Source organism: Myotis brandtii, unplaced genomic scaffold (assembly GCF_000412655.1).
Source record: "Myotis brandtii unplaced genomic scaffold, ASM41265v1 scaffold469, whole genome shotgun sequence".
NCBI classification, from domain to species: domain Eukaryota; kingdom Metazoa; phylum Chordata; class Mammalia; order Chiroptera; family Vespertilionidae; genus Myotis; species Myotis brandtii.
This window is the reverse complement of record NW_005367911.1, coordinates 963,023-983,995: the sequence shown is the minus strand read 5'-3', so window position 1 is coordinate 983,995 and position 20,973 is coordinate 963,023. Positions and strand designations below refer to the sequence as shown.

At 40.4% G+C, this 20,973-nt stretch overlaps 1 protein-coding gene across 6 annotated transcripts in view; it reads right to left on the bottom strand.

Moving 5' to 3' along the window:
- The window catches only part of STAT3 (signal transducer and activator of transcription 3 (acute-phase response factor)), a 51,949-nt gene that overhangs the window by 17,182 nt on the left and 13,794 nt on the right, over positions 1–20,973 (bottom strand). For all 6 annotated transcript variants that reach the window (XM_014547237.1, XM_014547238.1, XM_005875732.2 and 3 more), the window contains exons 2-8: positions 5,553–5,703; positions 4,292–4,436; positions 3,342–3,440; positions 919–1,014; positions 692–773; positions 416–510; positions 95–246 (exon numbers count right to left, since the gene is read on the bottom strand). In XM_014547237.1, coding sequence (XP_014402723.1) covers positions 95–246; positions 416–510; positions 692–773; positions 919–1,014; positions 3,342–3,440; positions 4,292–4,436; positions 5,553–5,680 — 797 coding nt within the window. In that variant the 5' untranslated portion in view covers positions 5,681–5,703. The remainder of the gene's footprint in view (positions 1–94; positions 247–415; positions 511–691; positions 774–918; positions 1,015–3,341; positions 3,441–4,291; positions 4,437–5,552; positions 5,704–20,973) is intronic.

The following is a 20,973-nucleotide window of genomic DNA, read 5'->3' as shown; positions in this document are numbered from 1 at the left end:
GAGATACAGTACCAATTCTTTGGGCCTGCAGTTATGATCATAATTTAGCACAGCTTTCTAGAAGGAAAGGAAAAACTTCTCTTTCATCTTTTACCAGTTTTCTAGACGATCTAAGCAGATGTTGGGAGGGCCTCCAATGCAAGCAATCTGTTGCCGCCTCTTCCAGTCAGCCAGCTCCTCATCCGTGAGAGTTTTCTGCACATACTCCATAGCTGACAAAAGCCCCGCCAGCTCACTCACGATACTCTGGTTGGTAACCAAAACAAAAGTCAGAAAACATTTCCTCAGACCATCTCTAACTACATGCTGCGGTCAATTCCAGAGAAGGAACTTAGAAATCAGACAGGTTCTGCCACGAGATCCCGAGATCCCAAAGGGTGTGAGACACGCAGAGGGAGTTGTCCCACGCTCTTACTCGCCGCATCTGGTCCAGAGCAGTTAGCATCTGTTCTAGCTGCTGCATCTTCTGCCTGGTCACTGACTGGTTGTTTCCATTCAGATCTTGCATGTCTGTAGAGGAAAGAAAAACTCCTTGACCTGGGGGAACACTCCTTTCCTTAGTGACTAGGCTCCCTTAAGGACACCCACCCCCAAAGTCTGAACACAGAGTCAAGACAAATAAGTCCTGAAACTCAAGGAACACAAACTCACTTTCTACAGGAGATTTATAACGTCTCTAATATTCACTTGCCTCCTTGACTCTTGAGGGTTTTATAGTTGAAATCAAAGTCATCCTGGAGATTCTCTACCACTTTCATTTTCTGTTCTAGATCCTGTTAAAACAAGCAAACAAATAAACAGCAGTAGAAAATAGTCTCTGAGAAGAATAAAAATGAAGCCAGTATCTCAATGAGATACAGGCAGAACCCATAGGCAATATCCCTAAGAAAAGGGGTATTTTCCCCAGACCTGCTTTACCTGTACTCGCTTCCGAACGTCCTGTAGGTGCTGCTCCAGCATCTGCTGCTTCTCTGTCACCACGGCAGCTGTGGGGTGGTTGGCCTGGCCCCCTTGCTGCCAAAGAAGGGAGTCGACACACATGTGAATGCAGGAAATATGGGGAGAGAAATACCTCTGTCCAGTCTTCATCCCACCCCACTACCCTTCCTGCTTGGCCTAAGATGCTACTGCCATTGTGACAGAAAGGGAAACAGAGGCAGAATGCCGGGTGTTGTAACGGGCAGTTCTGCAGTGGCCAGAACTCTCCAGGAAGCTCTCGCATAGTTTTACCATTGTCGTTGGCTTTTTAACTCTAGGTCACACTGTAAACCTACTCTGTGTATTGCACTAGGAGACCACATGTGAGCTAAGACATGGCCCCTACCTTCTAAAGCTCATTCTAGGCAAGCATGTAAAAAACGTCAGAACAGTTTATGACAGCAGGTTTCGAATGCCTATTTAAATGTAGGTAGCATACACTAACATTTCTGTGGGATAATAAATAACCATTATTTCCGGGGGGTGAAATGCCATATCAAGAGATAGTATCTTGGGGTATAAGGGGAAATTGGTACCTTAAAAATGTCAAATAGGCCCTGACCAGTTTGGCTCAGTGGCTAGAGCGTTGGCCTGTGGACTGAAGAGTCCCAGGTTCGATTCCGGTCAAGGGCATGTACCTTGGTTGCAGACACATACCCAGTAGGGGGAGTGCAGGAGGCAGCTGATGGATGTTTCTCTCTCATGGATGTTTCTAACTCTCTATCCCTCTCCCTTCCTCTCTGTAAAAAATCAATAAAATATATATTTTTTAAATGTCAAATAGTACATGAAACTTAAAAATTATAAGTTTTGTCAAAATAACAGGATATCTTCTGATTTAAAAAAAAAAAGACCATGTAAAAGCTGTGGTGATCAAGACAGTATGTTATAGGACATACTAACAATACAGCTGATATTTTCATCTGTATTCGACTCCCAGGTCTATTTTTCAATTGGTACTGCACTTAAAGGGGGAAAACAGATGTGATTAATTATCACCCACAGAAGCCTGCCTCTAATACTTCTATAAACTATGGTCTCCCACTGCTTCCAGGTATAAACATCTCAGCCCAGCACAGACAGATGTTTCACACAACCTCCTAACAACCTAAACCTCCCGTCTTGTGCTCAGGCTCCCCAAACCACCCACTCTTCCCCGATACAGCATGTTTCACACTCACCCTCCCCACACACTGTCCACTCTGCCAGGCCTGTACTTCTGCCCAAGCACACCTGAACTCATTCACCCGCAAACCCAGTGTAACTTTTTGCTCTCCTGGGTAACATGATTCAACTACCCTAGACAAAATGACTCACATCCTCCTGTATGTTTTTCTCACATTGAGTGTTTGTGTACCTATAATCCCAACTAGACCAAACGTTCTGGTAGCAGGGATCACGTCTACTCATCCTTCTATCTCCCTCTGCGATACCCATAAAAGACACTTAAAAATATGCCAGATGATGTAAACAGAGAAAGTAACAATGAGGCCTGGGTTGAGGCCTCAGATATCCAACTGGTAGCTCTATGTCAAGGGCTGCAAATTCTCTAAGGGGCAGGTGGTAAATGTTTTTGGCATTGTGGGTCATATAGTCCCTGCCACAAGCACTCGGTCCTGCCATTGCAGCACAAAAACAGCCACAGACACTGCACACAGTAATGTGTGTTGCTGTGCTCTAAAAAGAACTTTATTTATAAAGACAGCCTAGAAATTTATCATAGGGAAATCAAAGCATGAATATATAAAGATACATAGATACTACAGTATTTATAATGGGAGGGGGGGAGGAGAATGAAGTGAATGTCTATTGAAGGGGAAATAAGTGAATAAATTACAGCAGCAACTCTATACCACAGACTAAAATTAGCTTTCTATTACTTGACTTATTAGAATTTACATGATATAATATTAAATGAAGAAAGCAAGATGAAGGGAAGTAAAACCATTTAAATATACTGTGAGAGGGAGGAGGGGGGAAGAGGAGGGGGGAGGAAATGCATTTTATATAGTTTATATGAGCCTGGAGAAAGGTGTGAAGAGATATATACCAGACTATTAATGTTGGTTTCTTGGGAAGGAACAATAGAGGGAGTGACAGTTCAGATTTTTACAAAAACTTTCTTCCTTGTACTTTTCTGTAATGTTTTATTTTTTTTTTTAATGGGTAAGAATGCATTATATACTCAGGAAAAAAAAATAAAGTTTTTTTTCATTGTATAAAATTTAAAAGCCCAAAACACTAACACCCACTTCTACCCTGGAGGATTGTATACACCCTAGAGACCACATAAGAGCAAGCACATCTTTGTACACAAGAAGGGAAGCACATCTTCGATAGCACTGTTTCTTCCCAAGTCTCACCTGGGCTGCAGTGGCTGCAGTTTGGAGGAGGCGGGACTCTTCCCACAGGCACCGGGCCACAATTCGGGCAATCTCCATAGGCTTCTCAAGATACCTGCTCTATAAGTAGGAGAGAAGGAGAATGAAAAGCAGCAGTACACTGAGGAGATGTGGACCAAACTTTGCTGACTTAATGCTAAACTCCTCATAAATTGAGTGTTACATTTACTGCATGAAACAATAGAACAAAGGCCTCAAAGCCTGGCTGCAATCAGTGAGAGATGAAGGGGAGAAGCGAAGAAAGGCAGTCATGATGAGCTGTACTACTGTGAGAGGAGGCACATCTGATTGTTTGGACAGTCTGTTATCCTGGTCTTATAGGGAGGTGATGCACTTTGTCCAGGAGCATCCAATTATGGCCAAACCTTTAACATTTGAAAGTAAGAATTGTCCAGCTGGCCAGAGTGGCTCAGTTGGTTGAGTATCATTCTGTGCGCCAAAGGGTTTTGTCAGTGTGATTCTTAGTCAGGGCACATACCTAGGTTGCAGGTTCAATCCCCAGTCGGGGCAGTGGGCAGGTATGGAAGACAAACGATGGATGTTTCTCTTTCTCTCTCTCTCTCTCTCTCTCTCTCTCTCTCTCTCTCTCTCTCTCTCTTTCTATCTCTAAGCATGTCCTGGGGTAAGGAATGAATGAATGAGTCATCTTCCTATGAGGGAACCTGGTTACAATCGTTATTAACATGTTAATATAATATTAACATAACAATCAGGTTATTACTTCAACTAACTAAAGAAGTGAATTTCAGGTAATGATGCTCATGGGTTAGCATACAGAGATTTGAGAAAGGGCTAATTACTTCTCCTTATATTTAAAGTACAAGATAGGTTCTCATTATTTAGCCAACTGAGAAAAGATACTGGCAGGAAGAAATCTAAAACCCTTTGTCTGGTTCAGTTTCTCATCACACCTGAAGGAACTGCTTGATTCTTCGCAGATTGTGCTGATAGAGAACATTTGATTCTTGTAGGAAGCGGCTGTACTGCTGGTCAATCTCACCCAAGAGATTATGAAACACCAAAGTGGCATGTGATTCTTTGCTGGCTGCATAAGCCCTAGGAAAAGAAAGAGTAATAAGGAATGATTCTGAAACCCTACACACACACACACACAAGTCACCATCAAGGAGGAAAAAACCAAGGCAAAGGAGGAAAAAAACAAGGCAAAACCAACACTTTAACCCACTCATTTTAGATTTATCTTGCTCAGCAACAATAAATATCAGCAATTTGATAATTATAAATAATTATTCTAGATACTATTAGCCATTGTCATAGTCTATACTTATAAAATATCTGAATGAAGTGGACTGATATGCTTTTTGCTTTAAATTCTCAGTCAACTCTGTGGTCAGATTATTAGTAACAACTAAGCAATACCAGGGTAAGGTAGGGCCTATTCCAATAGCTCTGAATCACCTCCCTGGCACTTCACCAAATTCTGGAAAAGTTAGGTCATAGGCCTGAATTAAACCAAAATGAATAGGTGGATCTGAACACCTTAAAGTGAAATAGTTGTTGGAATTCTGTGCCATTATCTCCTCTATGAACAAGTCTATTTCTCTTACTCTGTGTCTCTCTCCTTTAATTAAAGAGGCATGAGAAGCAAGGACCCAAATGTCTACCCATGACAGAATTCTCATTCAGACAAAAAAATATTTGCAGCATGTCTCTGAAGCATAAGAACATATAGAGGATCTCACCGAGTCAGTGAGATCCAAATCAGTCCTAAAAACTTTTACCAGCAAGCAGGCTGATGTGCCAAAAGTCAGTTGTTAGTGTATGTTTTTAATATAAAAAATGTTTATACAAGACTAAGAGTACATCTTTACCTCCTTATCTCTTTTACCCCATCACCTGTACCCATACATTTTTCAATGAAATAGAACAGAGTTACGATCATGCTTCTTGATGCAAATCAAAACCTAACAATTTGGGAGTTTCTCAAGAAGGACTTACCAATCTTTTTTTTTTAAATATATTTTTATTGATTCCAGAAGGGAAGAGAGAGAGAAACATCAATGATGAGAGAGAATCATTGATTGGCTGCCTCCTGCACACCCCCTACTGGAGATTGAGCCCAAAACCTGGACATATGCCCTGACCGGGAATTGAACCAGGGTCCTCCTGGTTCACTCAACCTCTGAGCCACACTGGCTGGGCAGGACTTACCAATCTTGACTCTCAATCCAAGGGGCCAGGAACTGCCGCAGCTCCATTGGGAAGCTGTCACTGTACAGCTGATGAAGCTGCTCCAGGTACCGTGTGTCGAGCTGCTGTAGCTGATTCCATTGGGCCATCCTGCTGGAATCAGGGGTCCCAACTGTAAACCAAAGTGTTCATATGGTTACTACAAGCCCTGGTAGGGTAAACAATCTAGAAATACCCTATGCACCCAACACAGGCATCAGGTCTGTGATTAAGGATAAAAGATGCTTTGGAAAGGATCCTGGCATGTCTCTCCCAGTTTAGACCAACACATTCACATTCACAATCTCTACTTAAGGAACCACATCACAGCTTCTTCTAAACTAGAGGATGATGTGGGCATGATGCCAAGTTCAATAATCTACCTGAGGAATGTGAAGTGAAAAATTACTTCCAGAATTCCATTTCCTCATCTATAAAATAGAGATCATAATTCCCACCCCTCAGGGCTGTTGAAATAATATTTCTAAGCACCCAGCTCAGTGCCTAGCTTACAACAGATGCTCAACAGGTGTCAGTTCCCTTCTTTCCACCCTATACCTTTAAGTGAACTGGGAGGTATATACAGTAAACCTGAACTAAGACCAAAATGTGGGGTGTGGATGTTCAGGGAGGACAGAGAGCTAATTCCAAGACTACAGCTTTAAGAGTATAAGCAAGGATCTAACTGGGATTTCTCCCACTCAACAAAAAGTAATTTTGTCTTATAAATTTCTCAGTCTGAAATGAGAGAGAAGAGAAGCTAAATACCAGGCATATACGTTGTCCTCAGGTTAATGAATACCCCAGGGAAAAGTTTAGGTATGACAAACCAATCTGGCTGACCACCTTTAGTCCTCTTTCTGAATAGCAACACCGACTAAGTAGTCTTGAGAAATAGTGAAAGTAACAGCAAGTAATAGCCAAAGACTAAGAAATGTACAGATCAAATGTACAGATATTGAGATGGCTCTCTGGGATAGTGAGAACATTTAAGAAAAGACTGAATACATACAAAAACATACACTTAACTGGACTTCTTGATTTATTTATTTCTCAGAGCAGACTACATGTTACATGCTAAAGCACTGTAACCATGGTGTGTATTACCTTCAACAAGAAATCAAAGGTCACTAGAACTCTCTTACAATATTCGCATTAGAGCCAAGTTAAAATATGCCTCCTAGGCTAAAAGCATCGGGATCTGCCTTATGTTTCCAAGGACCTGATTTGCATAGAGATCTGTCTAACATGCCAATTTATGTATATTCTACTGCAATGCAAATGTAATGAAATATGGTAGTCACTTCCCATGTGTGGCTATTGGACACTTGAAATGTGGCTGGTTCAAACCAAGATGTGCTTTAAGTGTAAAATACACTTAAAAAAAAGTAAAATATCTCATTGGTATTGAATTGATAATATTTTGGACATATTGGGGAAACTAAAACATATTATTAAAATGAATCTCACCCATTTCTTTTTACTTCTCTTAATATAGCTATTAACAACTTTAGAATTACATATGTGACTTGCATTCCACTTTTGTTGGACACTGCTGCTCTTATGTAACCAAAAAACTGTGGTTCTTCTAACAAATGATTTAAAGAAATAGACACCTACTTTTCAAAATATACTCCAGTGTTATTATAAATTTGCTTATCTTAGATACAAACATAAAGCCATCTCAGTCTGCTCCCTGAAGTTCTAAGGTAGAACCACAAAGCAGCATCCCATAATATCCGATCAGTTATAGATTAACTTTGGAATCATGCATGAATATTTGCATTTTCAAACTAATATACTGGTACCATTAACAAATTACAAGTTGTTGAAAATAGTCCAATTCATTTCTAGTCCATAACTCAGAGGATTTTTGCTGTTGTTTTAATTTGAGTTGGGGTTTTAGTAAATAGAATGGTAATTGTGCTATTTCTTAAATCAGAAACTAGCTAATAGTTTTTTCCATAAATTTAAAGCACCAAAAGTGACTCATGTTATGTTTTACTTCTTAGTCTAATTACTGTAAATAATACTGTAATAGCTATCATATATATGCTATCATATATATAAAATAACTATCATACATCCTATATAATAAAGGGCTAATATGCAAATCAACCGAACAATGGAATGATGAGTCGCTATGACATGCATTGACCACCAGGGGGTAGATGCTCAATGCAGGAGTTGCCCCCTGGTGATCAGTGCACTTCCACAGGGGGAGCTCCTTTCAGCCAGAAGCCCTGAGCTAGGCTCACGGCTGGCGAGCGCAGCAGATGGCAGGAGCCTCTCCCGCCTCTGCAGCAGCGCTAAGGATGTCTGACTGCTGGCTTAGGCCAGCTCTGCGGGGAGTGGGCCTAAGATCAGTCAGACATCCCCCAAGGGCTCCCAGACTGCGAGATGGCGCAGGCCAGGGTGAGGGGACCCCCCCCAAGTGCACAAATTTCGTGCACCGGGCCTCTAGTATAGTTATATAAAAAAATATAGTTTTAATAGTTGTAAATTAAAGCCAAAGAGCAGGTAGCATTTTCAATGAGGACATGGGCAAAGAGTCAGATAGTGATCTCCTTAATGGCTGCTTAGCTACAAACCATATTTAACCAACAGGGGCCACAGAGCAATCAGACCAAATGCTCTTCATAACAAGAGCATATCCCTAAGAGAGCACTAGCCAAATTGTCTAGGAAAACCATTGCCAACTAGCTTTGTGGTAATTGTTTTACTGGGAAAAAATTTAAAAGATCTAACTTTATTTCACAATCTTAATTCTGATTTTTCAAATTACAATCTAAAGAACCTCACTTAATTATTATTTCTTAATTTATTGATTTTTTTTTTTTAGAGAGAGAGAGAAGGTGGGAGGAAGGAAGAGACAGACAGACAGACAGACAGAGAGAAACATCAATTTGTTATTCCACTTATTTATAAATTCATTGGTTGATTCCTGTATGTGCCCTGACCTGGTATCAAACCCTCATCCTTGGCTTATTGGGATGATGCTGTAACCAACTGAGCGACCCAGCCAGGGCCCCTATTCTAACTAAAGTATTTCTTACCTATGGAATAATCCTAAGCCTGAGATTCAATAACCACTTTCACTGAACCCCAGAACACAGAAAGTGATTTGCACAACCATTTAAGTGCTAAGTACCATTCTGGATGCACAGGAGAGAAAACAATACATTCCACAGAGTGGCTGTCTTAGGGTATGACATAGGGCTTAATTCTCTCAAGGTGTTTGCTAAATTTAGGTTAGAAGATAGTAAATGTTAGCATATGAAGGAAAAGTGTGATACTGTTTTCTACAACTGAAGAGGAAAGAAAAAGAAAATGAAACAGTAAATCACCAAAGACTTTCTGGACTTTTCAAAACAGGAATTTCTCAACCCCTTGGGGATAAATTTACCAACAACAAGTCATAAGACAAACAACTATTGTCTAATGGGGAACTTATTACTGTAAAGATCACTAAAAAAGTTTGTCCAAAATCACAGTTCTCATTTATATACTTCAATCTAAACCAAGGGCAAGTTGAGAACACAAGTCAGGACCACTTACCAAAGGGTTTCATTACATCATTTCATAAAACTTCTTTTAAAATAAGACTTGTATTTCACATTCACGCACCAGTGGGTTTACAACAGGGCCCAGGCAGGAGGGTAGAAAGTGAGGAGAGGGAGGAAAACCATTCAGAACAGAATGTGATCTAAAGATAATTTCTGTTTCACCTTGCAATGTATCATGCGATTTTTCTTTGGGTGTTGGTTGTAGAAATACCTAGATCTTAAATAGCGCATACTTGTATTTTATCTGTTGCCTACACTAAGCTCCTCTTTGCTGTCAGGAAAGGCTCAGTGGCTAAGGCAATCAAAGTATAAAGTAATATAGAAATATACTTGCATTAATTTCTAGAGAAGCCAGTCCTTTTAAGAATATATTTTTAGCCCAGCCAGTGTGGCTCAGTGGTTGAGCATCGACCTATGAACCAGGAGGTCACAGTTTGATTCCCGGTCAGGGCACGTGCCCGGGTTGTGGGGCTTGCTCGATCCCAAGTAGGGGACATGCAGGAGGGAGCCGATCAATGATTCTCTCTCATCACTGATATTTCTCTCTCTCTCTCTCTCTCTCTCTTTCTCTCTGAAATCAATAGAAATATATATATTTTAAAATATGTGTATTTTTAGCCCTGGCCAAGTAGCTCAGTTGGTTACAGCATCATCCCGATACACCAAGGTTGCAGGTTGGATCCCCAGTCAGGACACATACAAGAATCAACCAATAAATGCATAAACAAGTAGAACAACAAATCAATGTTTATCTCTCTCAAATCAATGAATAAAATTTTTTTAAAAGAAGAGGAGAAAAAGTAAAAGGCTATTAATGCTAGACAAAGACACTCAATCTTTATAAAACTTTCACTGTAGAATGAAAGGTGTAATGAATGATAGGAGTCCATATTTAAATATTAAAGCTTTAACTATTTAATCATTGTTAACTTAACCATTCATAATTACCCTAGATGGTAAGACTTTGAAATTTCAAATTTAAAAAATAGATAATTCAAAGTAAGTATCCTTGTATAATAAACGTATAATTTCATTGCTTACAAATCCCAATAGCACCTTAAGTCTATATATAAATCTAATTTTGATTTCCCAGAAAGACAAAATGTTAGCACTTGAGTGCCCAATCTGAACTATACTTATTGTAACACTCAATTACAAATAATAGGATTTGCTTTAAAGTCAGAAACCAACTCTTCCTTGTAAAAATGGACACTGAGATGTAAGAAAAATTGAATTAGAGTTCCCCACTAATGTGGCAAAATTGAATATATGAAAGAAGTACTAAATTCCTGGGGAGTAGAGCTTGGAGAAATAAGGAAAAGGACAGTTTTTCAGGACACTCTGGAGCACTCTAACCCCCAAAAAAGTCTATTTCCCTCATTCTTCTTACTTCACTGTAATTCTTCTGGGAAAAGTTAAAGCCTCTTGTGCCAAGCACATTATTTTCTCCATTCCAAATCTGATCACTAGCACTACCTTTGCATAGTTATCCAGTGTATATCCAGACACAGAGAGAATAAAATGATCAGATTTACAGTTAACTTCAAGAGGCAGAGACTACCAGGAATGTGAACAGCAAAAGGGAAGGAAACCTAGTGCTCTAATCCTTGAAGGACAGCCAGGGTTTTAAAAACAAAACCAAAAGAATTACCCCAAATCTAGTGCATACTCAGCTGTCTTTGGGAAAATTCTGAGAACTATGAAATACCAAGACCTCTTATTATTTCTAAGATAATAATGGTAAGAAATTTAAAGAAACAAACTGATGTAGTTTCCATACTTCATTTGGGATAGGTACTATATTTGATCACAAATACTTCAGATTAAAGGAACAAGAACCTAACAAACATAAATCTCTCCAAATTGAAAGTAATACGGATATGCTTCATCAATTACTAAGTGCACAGTTTATGGTTAAAGCTGCCTGAAAACTGGTCTGACTCTATATGAAAACCACAAAACAGACAGAATTTGTGTGTCACACAGTCTCCCCACTTTGTGACACTTCCATTCCTCCACCCAGACACACTGCTCCAAAGCAGTGGGGTATGAGGCCAAGGAAATGAAACTTTATACTGGCCGGGCCGGGGTGCAAACCCTGACTGCCATTTATTAGCTCGTTTGGAAAACATTACTTGACTACTGATTTCAGTAAAATGGAGAAATACCCCCTCTTTTAAGGATTGTTGTAAAAGTTTTTTAAAAACACCACACAACATAATGGATGTACAGCATCCCTCCTATATAGTAAGGGACTGGGTGTACCTTACTGCTGTATAGTTCCTCCCCACCCCACCCCCCACGGCATCCCTTTCATCAACATATTTTATGCTAAATGAATTTCCTCAATGCCCTGGGACACAGATAAATTCCTCAGATTAGCCGAGTTAAATGATAAAGTCCGCTTTCCCTGCAATGTAAAACACATGCATTTCAATGGGCCTTTGTATCATATCCTAAGGGAGGAAGTTAGTAACGCTGTGATTTGGTGTATGTAAGGAGACAAGGAGAGGACAGGAGGGTTAAGTGGTGCCCTAATCCAATATCTCCACCTGGTTCACCTGAGGATAGCTCCAGGTCCTAAAAAGACTAAGGGAAATATATTAAGGGCTCCAGCAGGGTGGCTCAGTTGGTTGGAGCACCGTTCCATGGTACACAAAAAAGGTGGCGGGTTCAATTCTCAATCAGGGCACATACCCAGGTTGCAGGCTTGATCCCCAGTAGGGGGCGTGCAGGAAGTAGCCGATATCATTAATGTTTCTATCTTTCCCTCTCCCTTTCTCTCTGATATCAATAATATATATATATAATTTTTTTTAAATCACCTGGGTTTAAGAGCAATCCAAATAACTAATGATTATGGCTAATATTTATATAGTACTTACTAGGTATCAGCCACTGTTTTAAGCACTTGACATATATTTCTTTATTTATTTCATTCTCACACAATCCTATGAGATAGATGCTATTTTTATCCCCATTTTACAGAGGAGGAAACTGAGGCACGGGATTTTAAGTGAGTCACCCAAGGTCATACTGGTAGTAGGCATGGAGTTGGAATCCTAACCCAAATACAGCAGTCTGTTTTCAAAGTTCCTGCTCTTAGCCATTATGCTACAGAGGGAGTTTTAATTGATCTTTAAGTAACTCATGAGTCAACCATGATACCAAGTCAATGTGACCTTATAGTGTGTTAACACACATATAGAGTGTTACAACTAAAGGATCTATTAGTCCTGCTGAAACTGGCCCATATCTAGAATGATATTCTAATTGTATCACATTTTAAATGGCACACTGAAAAAACAAATACATACTTCTAGGGTGTAAGGAGTCCAAAAACTTGAATGTTTTGCCCAGTAAAAAGGCTTGAGGAACAGGAAGTGGAGTTAGCAGAGAAAAAACTAAATTATGGAAGAGTGGCTCTTCAAATACTTGGAGATCTCTACATGAAAAGGGTAAATCACTCCAAAACTGGAATCTGTTTCCCCATAACATATACTCCGAATTCTGTCCTCGGAGTGATTTCCTCTGTATGCAGAGGTTCCAACCCCTGGCTGCAGATTAGAATTATAAGGGCAGATACTTTTTAAAATAAATAAATACAAAGATTCGTGGCAACCAAACCAGATGCTGAGGGTGGGAACCAGGTTTCAACATTTAAAAGCTCATCAGATGATATTAATGTGTGGCCAGATTGAGAACCTGGGAATACACAGCAGAGGTCAGAGCTCAATTCTGGATGCACAGTAGAATCACCTAAGGAACTGTGAGAAGTCAGATGTTGGTCCTTACACTAGCTGGACTCAATAATAATCTTCAGGGTGGGGTCCAGGCAGTTGTCATGAAGCAGAACACTGCAGAAACTGCATAAGGAGACTGTGACGTGAGATGAGGTTGGAGAAGACTCTCAGGTAAGCACATGAAGAAATAGCAATGGTGAGGTCTGCAAAGCTTGAAGCAGACAAATGATCATTTGATTTACATTTCAGAAAGGGAGCTGGACTCAATAATAATCTTCAGGGTGGGGTCCAGGCAGTTGTCATGAAGCAGAACACTGCAGAAACTGCATAAGGAGACTGTGACGTGAGATGAGGTTGGAGAAGACTCTCAGGTAAGCACATGAAGAAATAGCAATGGTGAGGTCTGCAAAGCTTGAAGCAGACAAATGATCATTTGATTTACATTTCAGAAAGATCCCTTAAGATGAAAGGATCAAGGTAAGAGGTGGTGGCAGCCCAAACTTGGGTAGCAGCCTCAGAAATGTTTTCAAGCAGACATCTTCCAGAGACATTAATGAGGAAGACAGCATGGGACTTGGTGACTGTTTGAAGGGCAAAGGCGACTCAGAGAAAGGAGGGACAAACTGCCACGTTCCTGTTGCATGACTGTTTGAAGGGCAAAGGCGACTCAGAGAAAGGAGTGAGGGACAAACTGCCACGTTCCTGTTGCGTTTGGTGTTCAAATGGAGGTTAAATGCTCACCCTGAGAAATGTCACAGCAGTAATTCTGATACTGGAAGAGCAACTGGGCTGGATGGCCTCTAAAAAACTCTTCAGTCAATAAATTATGATCAGGTTCCATCCCCTCAAGACATAAGGTTACTGCAACCCAAGAATAAATACTGCAGTATAAGTAGTAAATTGATATTTAACCAAAAATATCAGAACCCAGCACACACACCCTTCCCCCCAAGAAAAGGCATCAAAGAAAATCGGACAGAAATCTCAGAGCCACAATGCAGCTGGGCCACAAGAACTATGAACTGTCTCCCCACATATGCTTGCCTCCTTCCAGTCCATTTTCCACATTGTGGAGAGATATTTTCAAGACACAGACTTGATCTTGCTACTCCCCTAGTTAAAACCCCATTGACGACCTTGCATTGTTCTTAGGTTGAGAAACAAAATATGTAATATTATGTCAGAAAAGTATTGTGCTTAGAGCATGGATCCTGGAGCCACAGTGCCCAGACCTGAATCCTCCACTTGTGAGAGAGTGCCAGTTATTTTGCCTCTTTGTGCCTCAGTTTCCTCATCTGTAAAAAGGAGGAGAAAACAGGACTTACCTCACAGGATCATTGTTAGAACTAAAGATTAATGTGCACAAAGTGCTTAGGACACAGCTAGCACACAGTATATAAGCGCTGGTGTTATTAACGTGGCCGAGGGCCTGGGTAGCCCTGCCTTTCTTGTGTCAGCTGGCAGCAGCCTGCTGGCTGAGCTCCTGGCACTCCCTCTGCTCTTCTTTCAGCTGCTCAAAAATACCAAGGCCTTCCTCCACAGGCCTTCCTTCCATCACCATCACCACTACTTAGACCCAAGCACTATAACTCCATAACCTGCACTTGTAACCGCTATACTGGACTGACCCCAGTATCCAGCAGAATGAATAAACTGCTGGTATGAATTACAACTACACTGATAAGCCAGATTCTCCCAGGCCAGGACACTGCGTCCACTAAGAAGTATTCTGAGAAGCAGAACAACTCTTTCAGTTTTCCTTTCAATAAGAGTAAAATCACAGCACATCCCCCAGCTCAAAAATGTAACTAACTTCTCATTGTCCATTACAAAATCTTTATCCCTGCCTAAGGCTCTCCAACTCCTCAGCCAACTTAGGCAACTCCAGCTCCTTTCTCCAGCCTCAAGATGACTTTCAAAAATGTCCTGTCTTCCATCAAGTCATCTTATCTCCTTCTCCACCCCCACCCCTTCAGACTTTGTTCTTTTCTCACAGACAGTCTCGCCTAAACTGTTTTTCTCCTTCTTGGCATTATATGTCCCTTTCCAGCCAGTGTTAGAGGCTTTCCCTAACGCACCTCTGGCCCAATCACTGCTTTAACTCTGAATGCCTGCAGTACTTACTAATACTGTTGTAATATGATGTATGCAGCTGAGGCTTTTTCTTGTTTTAATTCCATTTCCTCCATTTGAGAAGCTCTCTGCTGGCAACCCTCATGTATCATTCCTATTCAGAGCTTCCAACGGATATTAGATTTAAGACACCAAAAAACATTTCCTTTATAGTTTCCTTCACTCACATTTGCACACACACATAAATACCACCTCCACTGCAAAAGTTCCTGCTGAACAGTCACTGGTGGCCACAATACTGAAAAGTATGGCACCCATAAGACTTCTGCATCTGGGGAAACAAGAAGAACTCTACCCTGTATGACTGGCTACCTGGAATTTGGAAGTTTTTCCAGAGAGAAGCAAAGCATCCTTCCAATGAGCTGTGAATGCTGATGGGCTCACCCTCACAGGGATCAGAGGCAGGCTGCCAACTTTTTAAAACAGAATGAGTACAGCCTTTGAGAAACAACTGTAAGTTGGGCAAGCAAATCGTCATGTCATAATTTCCAAGCTTGAAGGCAACTGAAGGGAGGAGAAGGGCAAGTTGCTGGAAAAGCCTGTGGGTTCTGTTATCTTTGGCCAAAGCCCAAATAAGAGTCATAAAAGCATCCACTGATCTAGAATGCGATGTAAGTTATTAACATTCTTTTAAGCCAGGCAAATGAAATAAAGCAGAGAAAGGAAACAAATTTCTGAATCTCAACATCACAAACCAACAATATAGATCAATACTTTTTGAAGAGAAGGAAGACTCTTTTCTCAAATTTATTCTGGTCACTTTCCCTACAAGAGATATTAAGGTAGTCCTGGTTGCTTATCATGAAGCAATTTATAACTGGGGCTAAGAGTCCATACCCATGGATCCTGTGTTAGAACTTCTTCCTTTAAAATAACTATGGATTGGGGGCAGAACCTCAAATTCAAAGAGCATTTGTGGTGGTTAGAAAGCATGGACCAAACTCTTTGATACCTGTCCCACTGAATGAAGGGATCTTTGCACTCTTCTCTTGAACCTGGCTAAATCCATGACTGCTCCAACCAACAGAGTATGGCAGAACTATCCACACGCAACTTCTAAGGCTATGCCGCTTCTACCTGAGTCTCTTGAAGGGCTCATTCTCCAGAACCCAGCCAACATCTTGTGAGAAGCCCAAGGCAAAAAGTTCTTCCACATGGAGGCACTTGGTCTGATCAGCCTTTGACTCATTCCAGCCCAGGCACCATATGTGAGTGAAGCAGCACTGAGTGCCCCCAGATGTCCAAGTCTTCCCAGCTGAGACCCCAGACATTGTGGAGCAAAGACAAGACATCCCTGCTGTGCCTATCTAAATTGCAGCCCCAGAATCCGAGAGCATCATAAAATGGTTGCTGTTCTATGCCCTAAATTTGAGGTGGTTTATTGCATTTGGTGACTTGGACAACATTTCTACTAACACAGTCATAGAATACCACTTTAATAGAGACTCCAATATCCATGAGAAAAGAATTTGCAGTTTCAAAGGAAAAGGTTTGGCTGTTAAAAGTATTTTAATAGTAAACTTCTGTTTTCCTCTATGCTCTCACTTTATAAATGCCCTATCCTTTCTCATGGACTCCAGAGTCCAATATCTATCTAACTGCATATTCAATACCTCCACTTAGATGTCTAACAATCATCTCAAATTTAATGTACCCCAAACTAACCCCTACATCAAAAACTCCCAGCCAAATTCCCCTCCAATCTTCCCCATTTTAGCAAATGACAACTCCATTCTTACATGTGCTCAGGCTAAAAACCTTGAAAATATGCCTTTACTCCAATCTCTATTCTCCTCTTGCCCCTTCCCCCTTCTCCCCCCACAACAGCCAATCCATTAACAAATTCTGTTGGTTCTGTCTTCAAAATATAACTAGAACTAGAGGCCCGATGCACAAAATTCATGCAAGAGTAGGCCTTCCTCCCCCTAGCTGACAGTACTAGCTTCCCTCTGGCACCCAGGACCCGGGCTTCCCTCGCAGCCCCAGCTTTGTCCGGAAGGTCGTTGGAAGGACATCTGGTCTAATTAGCATATTACGCTTTTATTATTATAGATGTGAGCACTTCTCATCACTGTACTGCTATAATCTTTTTGTTGTTGTTAATCCTCACCTGAGAATACTTTTTCCATTTTTTACAGAGATTGGAACGGGGGGCGGGAAGGGGGGGGAGAAAGAGACCAGCCAGGGATTAAAAGTGCAACCCAGGAACATGCCCTTGACTGGGAATCAAACCCAAGACCCTTTGGTGCTCACACCAACACTCTAACCATTTAGCAACATTAGCCATGGCTCCACTAATACAATCTTAGTCCAAGTCACCATCATCTCTTACCTTAGATTACTGCCTTCAATTCCCAACTGATTTTGATGCTCTTACCCTTGTCCCTCTGCAGCAAGCATGTTAAACTTGCAGCCTGCGGGCCACATGCCTCATTTATTTGGCCCATGTTAGCCTTTGAGTTTGACATGCTTGCTCTACAGTCTATTCTCCACATTATAAATCCTTTCAAAATATAAGTCAGATCAAGGTTCGATTCTTGGTCAGGTCACATGCCCAGGTTGCAGGCTCGATGCCCAGGTTGCAGGCTCGATCCCCAGTAGGGAGCATGCAGGAGGCAGCTGATCAATGATTCTCTCTCATCATTGATGCTTCTCCCTCTCCCTTCCTCTCTGAAACCAATAAAAATATAGTAAAATATATATGGCTTTGCTCATAAAGCTAGACTGTTATATAGTATTGTTGATTCTCCTTAAATTGCTATAATGAGACTTTAGCACCCTGTTATCATCTAAAAGAGGACATTTCATGACATGTGCCTCTGGGTAGTTATTTGAGAATTAAGAAATTACACCATAACTAAATATTGACATGTAAACATTGAAATGAGGCATGTTATAAAACAAAATCACTTGGATGAGTAAGTTTATTTTGAGCTATTCCCAAAGTGAAAGGTCTAAGACCCACCTAAAGTCATTAGCATATCTCTTAATAATTTCATATGTAAAAATCTATAGGAGATATGGTAATGCTAAGAGAGGAAAGGGTAACCAGGCCAAGTAGAGGGAACAGAATGTGCAAAAATAAGAGTGCTCAAGAGAACATGACATAGATCTGCTGGTTAAACATGACCCAAAGTCTATTAAAGTGACAGTAAAGCAGAGGCAAAGGGTACAAACCCACAAGGACAAAGTGGAAAATGAGACGACAATGGACAAAAGATGACAAAAGAGCTACATACATAAGCTCCCAGACCACTGACAGCCAGGCCCCTCCCAAACCCACAGAGAAGCCCAACATACAGCAAACCCAACAAGCACATAAGAGCACTCAACTTTAAGAACTAAGAACTATGCTTGCTTTTTTTTTTAGAGAGAGAAAGAGAAACATCGGTCGGTTGCCTCCCATGAGCCTGACCGGGGATCCAACCAGCAACCTAGGTATGTGCCAACGGGAATCAAACCTGCAACCTTTTGGTGTACCAGACAACGCTCCAACCAACCAACCAACTAACCACGCTACCCGGCCAGGGCGAACTGCTATGCTTTTGAAGAAAACCTCCAACATGAGATAGAGGTGAACATAAGAAAAAAGGAATGAACACAGGATTCAGAGTATTAGGAGGTGACAAAAATTTCACAAAACTATAAATAATATCCTCAGGGAGAAAAATTATACCCACTTAACAGGAATAGGATAAAAATGAAGATAAAGATGAAAATAGCAACTAAAAAAAAGAGCTTCTGAAGTTGAAAATGATGGCCAGATTAAAAACTAAATAGATGGGTTGAAAGACAGAGTCAAGGAAACCTCCTAGAATGTAATCCACAGCAACAACAAAACAGATAAGAAATAGAAGAGGGGGGGGGGGAGTAAAAACAAAAAATAAAACTCAGATGGTCTGTGCAGAAGATCCAATATCTGAGCAAGAGAATTCACAGCAAGAGAAGGTGAAAATGGTAAGATGGGAATTAGCAAAGAAATAATAATTTCCACCCTAACCTGTTTGGTTCAGTGGATAGAGCGTTGGCCTGCGGACTGAAGGGTCCCAGGTTCAATTCCGGTCAAGGGCATGTACCTTGGTTGCGGGCACATCCCCAGTAGGGAGTGTGCAAGAGGCAGCTGATCGATGTTTCTCTCTCATCAATGTTTCTAACTCTCTATCCCTCTCCCTTCCTCTCTGTAAAAAACCAATAAAATATATTTTTAAAAAGAAAAAAGAAATAATAATTTCCCTTTCCAGATTAAAAGGGACCCATCTAGTACCCAATCCAATGAAATTTCAGAAGAGTGGGAATAAATAAGTTATACAAGCTTCCAGAGAAAAGAACCAGGTCTCTTAGAGAGGATCAGAAATCAGAACAGCATCATACTTTGATGGATTCTAAGCCAAATGAGCCAAAAATGCCTTCAAAATGATGAATTATTTAATGCCCACCCAAATGATCATTCAGAAAGAATAAAGATATTTCAGATACATGCCATCTCAAAAATGTCCTTCCCATGCACCTTTACCAGAAAGAGGAAGACATGGGATCCACAAAAAGGGAACTCCAACAAAGGACAGTGGTAAAAGGAGACTCATATTGCAGCAGGACTGGGCAAGGGACATGGGGGTTGCCTAGAAAATAATGAACAGACTGTCAATGTATTTAAGTGTGTTTTTTTTAAGTAAACTGCCAAGCATTTCAGAGACCTGCTGGAACATTTGGGGAAGTTAGCAATAGGTATAAGGAAAAAAACATTTTTAATAAAAATATTAACACCAGGAAAAAACAAATATTTGTATATGAAAGGAAACACAATCAGAGTATACTACATGGCTTATCAGTGAACAATATTTAGTTGAAATAAAATGTATGATTAGTGGTTTAACAAAAGTGGCTTAAAAATTATGATTATATTGTGAGGTATATGGGAAGGAATAGTGGTGGTTAAAAAAAATAAATCTTCAACAGTGATAGGAAGTTAAAGGGTATATAAAATTTGATATATCAAGAATAGTAATGAAGAACATAAACTGATGAACAAAAACAGATCCAGAGACAGAGAAGCATCGATCAGACCCTCAAACCTCAGAGGGAAGGTAGAGGAGGGCGGGGGTAAAGGGGAGAGATTAACCAAAGGACTTGTATGCGTACATATAAGCCTAACCAATGGACACAGACACCAGGGGGGTGAGGGCATGAGTGTGGGGGGGTAATGGGGAGATAAGGACACATATGTAATACCTTAATCAATAAAGAAAAAAAAAAGAATAGTAGTATAAGCTTATTACTTAGAAGCATGGATATAAATACCAGAAGAAAAAGCTAAATGCTTTGAAAGTGGCTATCTCTGGGAAGTAATATGTAAAAGTAAGGAGGGATAGCACAAAAGATATCAATATGTCTTTTAACATTCTTCAACTTCTTAAATTATTTGCACGCATTACTTGGGTAAAAATTAAAATTATAATTTAAAGTGAAAATATAACATGATGTTATCTCTTTTTTTTTTAGTACCAAAATAAAAAAAAATAGGTAACATCATGTTATATTCTCAGAAGGAATCTGCTTACTTGACATTGGCCCATTTATTTATTTAAAAAAACACACACACACAATTTGGAACCAAGGGCAGGGTATATAGAGTGGTGAACAGAACAGATAGGTCTCTGCCCTCTTTGAAATGGAGGAATACAGACAAGTAAATGAGGAAGATAATTAACACTGGTGATAAGAGCAGTAAAGATGATAGGATAGTGAGTGACTGAGGTCAGGTTGACATGATTAGGTGAGGGATCTAAGAGGAAGTAACTATTTGTTCTTGGAAAACAGACCTTTTTATGTTAAAATCTCAGCTTAGAATTTCAATTTAGCAGTTCCAACTCCTTACTAAGACCAAGACCATGTACCCTCCCTTGAGTGGCTGTTAACTAGAAATCCTTAATAATAAGGGCTAGGTATATCCTGCCTTCCCCC